Genomic DNA, 10,373 nt, shown 5'->3' on the forward strand with positions numbered 1-10,373 from the left:
TGTGTCTGCCTGCAGAGGGTTCACACTGTGGCCAAGATCAGGAGCTCTGGCTTCAGTGGGAGTGATTTTGATGTAAAGATTAGACTCTGCATCTGAAGTTTGCATCATCCAAAAGGCTTTCCATGCAAGGAGGTGCTTCTTCAGAGTTATAACCTTAATTAAAAGTCCTGTTGTCCCCTGCAGCATTTCAGCTGCTCAGTTGTGCTGGCCAATCCTGCTTACCAGGCTACATAGAGTGAGTGATAATGGTCTGTATAAATATTTATGTTGCACTGCACCTTCCATGCCAGATCTTGGTCAAATTGCTCTTGAGCCTTGCTAAGAAACCTGCAGAGAAGCATTGCAGATGCAGCCTGCGTGGGAGCGAACAGATGGGCAGCAGGGCACTGTCCTTGGGGGTGTGTGGGTGCATGCCTGACCCTGCAGAGCAGCTCAGCCGTGCTCCTAGCAGTGTAGCTGTGCCATGACTGGTGATGGAAGCATGGCCTGCTGCCCCTCAGCCTGCTGGCCGGGTGTGAGCACTGGGGCTGCACCTGGGGCATAGCAGGGTCTCCATCAGGGCATATGACAATGGCATCCTCACCCCAGTGCAGCCCAGACCTACCTGTTTCTGCCAGCCTGGTTTGGCTCAGCACCTGTTCCCAGACACATGAACTCAGCGCTGCCAGGTGCCAAAGGGATAGGATTTCTCATTTCAAAGCAGCCCTGTGGTTGAAAGGAACAGCGTGAGGAAATACTGTGGCACTCCCCAAAATGTCCTGAAAGCTCTCAGATTACTGAAGGCAGAGCTTAAACCCCATTCTTAGTGTGTTTCCTGGTTCTAGACCGGTCCGGTCACACTGGTGGCATGTGAGAGGAAGCAGAGCAGTGGTATAGATTGCACAGCTGCCCTCGGCAGTCTCAGCCTGACCCCGTGTGCCATGCTGTGCTCCCTGCTCCCATTCCCACAGCCATCCCAGCCTCTTCTCTGCCTAAGCACTGCTGCTGCTGCCACTGCCAGTGGCAGTGGGCTCTGGGTGCCCACCGTGTGCCAGCACCACCTGGGGCCCTCAGCACTGCCCCCATTATGCTCCCCTTGGAGGTCTCCTTGGGAAGGAATGGTCTGCTGGAAGGACTTAACCCACAGGTCCTCAGATGGGGGCTTTTACCCCTTCCAGTTAGGAGGAAGATACCTGCTGTGAAGATGGGCCTCAGGAGAAGTCCCAGACCTTCACAGGTCCAGGAATGCACACAGCTGGGGCTGGAAGGGTGGCTGCTGCTTCCACTTCTGCTATTTGGTGAAAACTTTACTGCTGTGCCCTGTACCCAAGAAGCTAATTAAAGCTTGAGGCACCTTGGGAATCCACAGTGTTGGAAATTATAAGTTTGTCCAGTAGGAAAGGATATCTACATCAAAGGGGCAGCTACAGACTACAAAGGGCCGACACTTGGGTCCCTGTGTGGCCGCAAGGCCATTTGCCTTTGCCTCTGCCTAAAACCTGGGAAGAACTCAAACAGGACATTATTTTGCAGAAAGGAAAGGCTTTGTTTCTGCTTGTGATCACGTGGGAGCTGCTGTAAGTGTGCTGTGTGCTCAGTGACATGCGTTTTGTTTGTTTGAGAGCTGCTGAAATAAGCCAGAGAAGCCCATTAGTGGGTGGAAGCAGGACCGTGCAGCTCTGGCCGTGGAGCTGCGGCGCTTGCAGTGCTGGGAGTTTGTGGGAGCTCAGCGGCACCAGTGCTAAGTCACTTTGTCAGATGTTTGGAAGAGGAAAGGAGTTATCCTGGACTGTGAGCAGGCTAATGCTAAATCCATAGCCAGGCTGTCAGAGAGTCTGGGCTGAGACGGTACATTCTGTACCTTCTCTTGGGATCTAAAAAAAACCACAAAGTATGGCTGACAGCTGTGAGCAAGGAGCAGCTGGATTTTCCCTGGCTGAGGCAGAAGTGGTGGTTGTACGATGTAACACTGCAGGTGGGCTGCTGCTGGCAATGGAGCTTTCCAGAACTGGAGATAACCATCTCCAGCAGGCAGATCCTCCTGTCTGAGTTTTCCTGGTTTTGTGGACTTGCATGCAGGCAGGTGGCCCTGACTTGGAGACTTTACTCTTTTCCAAGGGCTTTTGCCCTGAGGAAGCAGGGAGCTGGCTTCCACAAATGGTTCTGTTCCCCAGGCCCTTCAGGAGTAAAGGCAGGAAAATTTGTGTCTTCAGTTTGTGCCGTTGTGATGTCAATGCTGCCTGCCCACAGTTCTGCAAGCCCCAAACCCTGTGCACTTTGGATTTAAAACCATTTCAAGACTTTGACTTGATTTGTAGCAAGTGCTGCTGTTTGATGCATGGGGAAAACGGTTCTAGGAATTGGTTTGGCAGTAGCTGCCAAGAAGCAGCCAAAATTACAGAACAAACAGAACCTGCAAGGAACTGGAAGCAGAATTAATTTGAGGAATTCAGCTTTACCTCCAATTTAGAAAATTATCCAACAAGGTAAAGAGTTGTGTTGTTTACAGCTGTGAATGCCATTAATATATGGGACCTGTCCAATTTATTCGCACTACGATGCAAACTTGAAATGTCATTTAAAAACAATTAATTAATTGCATGAGATCTGACAACCACAACTGTGCATTGACTTGCAATAATAATAATAATAATAATAATAATAATAATAATCAGCAGGTGTGCTTCTGTGAAGGGAGAGCATCTCCCCTGTTCCCGAGAGTTCCATTGGCAGGCAAGGGTGTCCCAGAGCAGTCAGCCTGTGCTTCCAAGGCATGCATGAGAACACTGCCCGAGCAGAATTTATTCACAGTTGTTAATAGAAATCTGCTGTTTTAGCAGTAATTAGGGCCACAGTGTTCTACAGTGTCCCTGTGGATGGGTTGCCCCCTTCCTGTAGTGGTGCTGATAGAGGATGTCTCACACACACAGGTCATTGCTCTGCACTGCCACCAGTGCCGTTTGCTCTACAGATGGAAGGAAACCACTCTGACCCAGATAGGGATTTATGGTCCTACCTGTATTGAGGATGATTTTAGCACTGGCATGGGGCGTACTAATGTTTGATGGTGAGGAGGGCCACGCTTGAAAATCTGTCCCAAAGAAAGGTTTTGTTCACAAGCTGTGTTCACAAGTTGTCATTTGTCATCTATTTAAGAGTTCCCACTTTTGGACTAAGTCCACGCAGAAATGTCATCAGTGAGAATCAATTTGCTGCTCTAAATACAGGCCTTTTAAAAGCTTGGCATGTTGGCAGGGCTGTGGTAGAGACCAGCACTGTACAGACATAATTCGTGCATTACGTGAGAATTTTATTAAGGTCTGAGGTCCTCATTGAAGAGCTCAGTCTGTTGCTTCATCAGTATTTTCCATGAGGTGGCTGGAGGTCTTGCCTGAGCTGGACCTTTCCTCTGAACCCAACAGAGAAGGGTAAGGTGGTCCTGGTGTGCACACCAACACCTCCTGCCCTTTGTCCCAGGATGGAAATTGGCGTTGTTTTGCCCCAGGTTGACATTTTCCCCTGTAGGGCAAGGGGTATTGCTGTGTTGGTGGTGCTACTGCACATCACTGGCTACATGGCGCTCCTGAAGCGTGGAGCTGGGATTTCCTGGATTGCACAAGCTGTTCAGCCTCAGCTAAGGTGCTGTGCCGTGGGCTGGTACTGAACCTGCTGCCCTAGCTCCATAAGGGGTTTAGCAATTGCACATGGAAAATAAGCAATTAGCAACAAGGGCTGCTTTGTTGCGAAGCCGCTGAGCTCACCAGGCCGAGGTCCAGCTGCCAGGGCAGGAGGAGGGAGCTGGGTTGGATGCTGCCCCATCCGGTTGCCTCCCTTTGTGTGGCAGAAACTTGGAAGGGCCCACCTTCATTGCAGCAATGTCTTCTGGAGCTGGGAGGAGAGGGAGGAAGGGGAGCTGGCCTTTTCCTGCGGGTTAATCTCAGTTGAACACAGTGATGGTAAGGATCTGACAGCTGCCTGCCACAGTGAGGATTAGCCAAGAGTAGAAGGGTGCAGGGAATTTTCTTGGCTGTGCTCTTACTTTGTGCTAAGGATGAAGGGGGAAAGCCACCATGGACCATGCCATCATTCCCATCACTCTCCCCTCCCCACTGCTCAAACCCTCTCCTCCAGGCAGGACAGATAGAAGCTGCTGTCAGGGTCTCCTTTTTGCTCTCTCCCATTTCAAGCACATGCCCTGTCCCCATCGGGACACTGCATACTTCACCTTGGGGCTCCCTTCCCATCTGCCTCTTTGAGCAGCTCTGTGGGGCCCCCCCAGGTCCCAGGCACCACCAGGTGGGCAGCTCAGCCAGGGATTGCTTGGTAGGACCACAGCCAGGTGCTGTGTCCTCCTGCCACCCTGGGGGAGTCCTGGCAGCACACGGAGCAGGGAGCAAGGTGCACTTGTGCCTCACTGCTCATTGCACAGGAGCAGTAGTGTTTGCCAGCTGGGCAAGTGCCTGCAGCTGGGGATAACGCCGGCAGCCATCTGTGTTCTGGCTCAGGAACTGAACGACGTATTTGGAGGTACGAGAGCGTGCGCTTGTTTTAGTTGGTGTTTGGGCTGGCAGGGCTGCTGTTGGAGTGGCTCAAAGAGGGATGGCTGGCAGCTCATGCTTCCCTTCTGCTCCAGGAGCCTCACGCCTGGCTGGATGGGGCTCAAGGTCCCCTGACCCCTGTGAGAGAGGCTTGCTGACAAAAGGCATCCTCAAGGTACTGGCCTGCTGCTGCTGCCCATCCTGCTGTCCCAGACAGCTGCCCAAACTCTGGCAGTGCTTGGTGAGAGGTAGGAGCAAATCAGTGAGCTCCACAAGGAGCTTACTGTTTCTGGGATGCTTACTGTATCCAGACTCTAGCAGATTCCCTATTTTTGTGGCTTTATTCCATGACTGTTGGCTTTGTTTCCCCTTTGGTGAGGGAGAGGCTATGCAGCTGCGTAGGCTCATGCAGTGCACACTGGCTGCACCCTGCAACCTTCCAGGATCATCCTCTAACCACAGGCACCCTGGGTCTGGCCTGGCATCTTCTTTCACTTCATGTCATTTTGACTTGGTTCCTTGATTCCCCAGATGCCTATGGGGAGAGGCATTCCTGGAGATGTGGATTCATGGGGAAGGTCCACATCCTCAGCAGCAAGCCTAGTGGCAGCTGCACAGCTGGTATGGCAGGGTTGCAGCCTCTTGAACATCAGATGGGTATAGGCACACAAGCCCAGTCTGCTGCTTGTGGGGCAAGTGCTTTGAGCTTGCTGCTGGTCTCCCAGCTGGCAGTAACCTCTGCATCTTGCCTTTCCTGCCAGCTCAGGCACCCAGCTGCTTTACCAGAGGTTTCCAGTTTATCCCATGATGTTGTCCCATAAGCCAGAGCTGAGGTAAATGAATGGAAGTTCACAGATTTAAACGAAGTCTTTCCCCCACTTGTTCATCCCTTGCTGTAGAGAAGGCCCTACAGTGTACAGCTGGTGTTGGAGTGGTCCCTCCTGGCCTGGCAGCTGTCCCCAGCGAGGTGTTTGGAAGGGTGTGATGGCAGCTTTGTGAGCTGGGGCTCGTGACCGCCGGGCTGCGAGGCAGGGGAGGCGCGGCCGCAGCGCCCTGTGCTGGGCCAGCAAGGGAAGTCCTGCTGGAAACAGTATTTTTTATCTGGGCTGCCTGGGCCTGGCGTTTGAATGCTTGGAAATGCTCTTCTCCAGATGTTTCCTAGCACACGCCGGCTCTGTTTATAAACAGCTCCTCAAAGCAAAGCCTGTTGGGGCTGCAGGCAGGCGCTCGTGGCAGGCCCCACACGGCTCCCATGCACCATGGCACGGGGTCTGGGGCCACAGGTCACCTCTGTCTCCTCCCATCTAGATGAGTTAGAGCAGTTAACAAAAGCCCCAAGTGCCTCCTCTTCCTTTCTCCTCCCTTTCTCCTGGTTAACAGCTTCCTGCTCTAACGCATCCTGGTGGTGCTGGCATCTCTGGGCTGCCTTCCTGCCCAGGCTTTTGCTGCTGGTGGCACAGAGAGAAGGGCACACTGCCCTGCCTGAGCTGCCTGTTCCCAGGGAGATCCAGGCCATTCCAGGGGCTTGGAACAGGGAGACATTTCCATTGCATCCAGCTGGGGTTCAGTTCCTTGATGATTATCTCAAGGGCACATCCTGGCAGGAAGCTCATCCAGCCCCTGGAGTTTTCTCCTTATGTTTTGCCAAAATTTGAGGTGGTTGCCAAGGGGTGATGTGAAGCAGGACAGAGTGGAGTGGGTGCGGGCTGTGTCAGCTGTTTGGCTGGTTGTTGTGCTTTGCCAGCCCCATCTCCTCTGAAGAGAACAATGCTCTCATACTCGTCACTTCTTCCACTTCTAACTGGGTGGAGGTGCCTTTCAGCCATGCTCTTCTCTGTCCTGGCCCCTACAGGACAGAACCAAAACCCACTTGGAAGACAAAAGCCAAGAAAAGTCCTGTCTAAACAGCTGCTGCCAGTGGTCCTGCCAGGATACCTTTCCCTTGGTTGGCCTCAGCTCAGCAGGGGCAAGGCTGTTGTGCTCTGCTGTGAGCAGGATCCCAAACCATGGGCACTGCAGAGCCACCTGCAGCTCCATCCCATCCTGGATCTCACCTCAGCATCACTCCCTGCCAGCCCCATACCCCACGCACGGCGGGGGGAGGACAGCCCTGTCACAGCCAGCGCTGGGAGGAAGGGCTGAACAATTGCTGCTTGTCAGGCTGTCTCCTCTTCCTGTAGAAAAGGGCACATTATCAGCCATCCACAAGTCATCTGGGGAACAGCACTGCTGAAAAACTATGTTATACAGATTTGCTTTAGCCCCACCATGGCCTGGCAATGCCGAGGGGCTGGGTCCTTGCAATTTTTTTATCCTGGCTGCTTGCAGTGGCTGTAATCTTGTCCCTTAGCTTGGGCAGCATGTGTTTGGAGGTAAGAATGTGAAAGGAATCAGCCTCACTGCTGTGGAGCTGGAAATGTGCTCCCCTCTGTGGCACTCCTTACCCTCTCCCTCCTGTCAGCTTCCAGCATAACGTTCTGGGCAGGGGGATGGCTTTCTTGGCACTGCCAGGGAGAAGCAGAGGATGCAGAGGTGGGCTTGAGCCACTCCCTGGATCTGAGCACTTCAGAAGGCTGATTGGTACATGGCTGGAGCTTGTCTTTGCAGGTTGAGCTTCCCTCTAATGCTGCATGGTGAATGTTTTGCCTCCCTTTTCTAAGGAGCAACCCATCCATGAGTTGTCTTTGCCTGTCCTCAAGACACAACTGTTCTTTGCAGAGGCAGAGCCCTTTATCCTTTCCCCACCCTTTAGACCCAATGAGCACTGCTGCCCATGAGCTCTGATAAGGCAGCCTGTCCTCCACTCCCCTTCCCTAGGAAGCATGCATGCGACTGCTTCAAGACTGAGCCCTCCTTCCATGGAAAACTGGCACTGGGAAAAACCCTTTCCGTTCTGAATCAGGTGGAAGGGAGTGGTGTAAAGACCCTTAATGAAATGGGAAATATCCATGCTTTAATGGTAAGTTTTAAGGAAGTGATGCTGCATGATGCTTGTGGTTCTCCAGATCAGGAAATAAAGAAGATATTCACAGCTGACATCATTAACAGATCCACATTTCTGCTGAGAAAAAAAAAATAGAAAAAATAGATCCCATTTCTGCTGGAATAATTCCGCTGGTGGCTGTGTAATCCTGGCTGTCACCTTAGCCAGTCCCACTGTGCTGGGGACCCAGAGCACGGGCCAGAAGGATGGATTTGATAGTTTGATCCCTGTACAACCTGTAGCAAGAGCCTGTGGGAGCTCTTGCTTCTTAGAAAAAAAAATTAAATTTAAATGTTTGCAGTGGAGAGCATTGCCTCTGGAGCTGTCCCAGGGGCAAATGTCCCTGCATCTTCTTACATCTGAACAAGTCCAGCTTCAGCTTCCAAGCGTGGGACCACTTTAAACATTTGGGTGTTAAATCTACCAAGTTCTTGTTGTCTTGAGCTGCATGGAGACTTGGCTGGTGTCTGACAGGCTTGAAGAGGAACCAGTGGCAGGCTTGCCTTATTCTTTCTAACAGTGTTTCTCCTTGGCATCTGCACAGCAAGGTATAAAAAAACCCTTTTGTAAATTTATGTTAAGTGTGAGGGCTGAAGGAGAGAGCAGTGCTGGCAGCCCTGGGCTGTGAGACAGTGGTGGGGGTCATGGGTCCCTCCTGCCCTCCTCTGACACAACAAGCTCAGACTGCTCTCAGATGCTCAGCTTTGCAGCAGAGGATGCTGTTTGAGGGAAGAAGACTTTCAGACTGAATGGGAGCAGTTCTGGAGGGCAGATCCAGCTACATGGGGAATAGCATGGGATTAATTCAATTCCTGCAAGTAGCCAGTGTATGTATGGTGAGGTATATTCTCTGACACGGGACTGAGGAAGGAGCCAAAGAAATTTCTGGGCTGCTTACTTAGGTAATTGAAATTAGGACACTTCTGGTGGTTCACCCAAGGCGCTGGGGATGTGGTTTTGTCTCTCTGCACAGCCGTGTGAGCAGTCACACGATCCTGTGTCCACTTGACTCACTAGAATGGTGCTGTTAGAAACAAAAGAGGCTTTGGGAGATGGTAAGCAGCGTGGTTTGAAGTCTGGGCAATATCCTGTGCAGGGGGATGAAGAGAAAGGCAGCCTGTGAAGCATTGGCTGTTCTGAGAGGCTGGGTGTCTCCAGACAGAAGACAAGCATGGTGAGATCCCTTGGGTGGGTGGTAGATCCTGTGCTGTGATCCAGACCTGCCCAAACTTGAGGTGGCTGCTCTTCAGGCTGCCCTCCCTGACATCCCTGTGCCTGTTCTTCCTCTCTTTCCAGGCACACCTTCTGGCAGTATCGCCGTGAGAACCCCCAAACCAAAGTGGGGGAGCCCCCTCCTGATGGGCTGCCAGGCTTCAACAGTGGTGTCCTGCTCCTGAACCTGGAAGCCATGAGGCAATCCAAACTCTACAACCAGCTGTTGGAGCCCACCATGGTGCAGAAGCTGACGGAGAAGTACCACTTCAAGGGCCACCTTGGGGACCAGGATTTCTTCACTATGGTGGGGATGGAGCATCCAGAGCTTTTCCATGTGCTTGACTGCACGTGGAACCGGCAGCTTTGTACGTGGTGGAGGGACCATGGATACAGTGATGTGTTTGACCAGTACTTCCAGTGTGAGGGGGAGGTCAGAATTTACCATGGCAACTGCAACACCCCGATCCCTGAAGACTAAGGCACCCACTGCCCCCAGGGGCAGCTCTGACTGCAGCAGAGCCTGCAAAGCCATAGAGGCTGCACTAACAGTCCCTCAGGAAGGCTGACCAGCTCTGATCCAGCATAATCCAGGGGAATCTGGGGATCCCAAGAACATCCAATATACCACTGCCTGTAGCCTTACCATCCAAGAGGAAGGGCAGTTCAGTTGTTGGAACAGGACCTCCACAGCCACTGTATCCAGGGCTCAGCTCCTGGCTCTGCTTGGCCAAGTCCATGGTGCCCATCTGTGCCTCAGCTGTTGGGGCACGGGAACAGCCTAGGGGCCATCAGAGACCGCTGCTTTTGCACTAGGCAAGGTCCAGCTCCCTGGGTGCTGTGCAGCTTTGCCTTGTCTGATGGTCAGCAGGAGTCCCCAGCAGTTAGTCGGGTTTCATTTGTCATTCCTTGGTGGCTTATTTCTGCACCTCATGCAGAGAATTGGTCTGGTCCCTCTGGAGAGCAGACGCTGTCCTCAGGTCATCTTCCTTTTGAAGCATTCCAGAAAAGTGAGAGGGCTTTAAAGACTGAAAAACTGCTTTAAATTGGGTTACTTACAAACAAAAATTGAGTGCTAGATAAGCTTTAAAGCCTTCTGTTGGTTCTTCTGAGCAATAAAAGCTTTACTCTGCCCTATGTTGTCCTAGAAGTGTTCAGTGAGTGTGTAGCAATAGGTTCATTTTTCTAGCTTTGCCTTTAACCTTTCATACAAGAATAAAACTGCAGATATCAGACAGGCTCGACTGTTTTTCTGTGGCACAACTGAAGTCCTGTTCAACAGGAGGTTTCCTGCACTTATCATGTTTAAAAAGTAGCTGATGTGTATCTGCTGGGCAGTTTTGCCAAAACTTTGGGGCCCCATAGCTTATCCCACATCTGTCCCATGTGAGAGATGCAAATAAACACGCTTGATTTTTAAAGATCATCACCACTATAGCCAGGATTGGTTTGGAGGGAGCTGGGAGCTGCCTGCGCTATGAATGAGTGAGCTTCAGGCTGAGCACGCTGTTCCTTGAATAAATGCTGCCTCAGTGAGCCTGGCTGGCTGCACAGGTCTGTGTCAGGGACGTGCATGGCTCACTAACCACCTCTAGCCCATGGCTCATTAACCATCTCCAGCCCAGCTTGTTTCACACCCCTGTGTGCATCTCTGTGATGTG

The 10,373-nt window shown here is 52.0% G+C and overlaps 1 protein-coding gene across 1 annotated transcript in view; it reads left to right on the forward strand.

Moving 5' to 3' along the window:
* XXYLT1 (xyloside xylosyltransferase 1) overlaps nucleotides 1-9,931 on the forward strand; it is a 32,466-nt gene extending 22,535 nt beyond the window's left edge. Inside the window, exon 4 of the mRNA XM_084212529.1 lies at nucleotides 8,797-9,931. Within this exon, the coding sequence (XP_084068655.1) occupies nucleotides 8,797-9,193 (397 nt within the window). The 3' untranslated portion in view covers nucleotides 9,194-9,931. The remainder of the gene's footprint in view (nucleotides 1-8,796) is intronic.
* The last annotated feature ends 442 nt before the right edge of the window (nucleotides 9,932-10,373 follow it).

The sequence above is a fragment of the Fringilla coelebs genome (assembly GCF_963513975.1).
Source record: "Fringilla coelebs genome assembly, chromosome: 10".
NCBI classification, from domain to species: domain Eukaryota; kingdom Metazoa; phylum Chordata; class Aves; order Passeriformes; family Fringillidae; genus Fringilla; species Fringilla coelebs.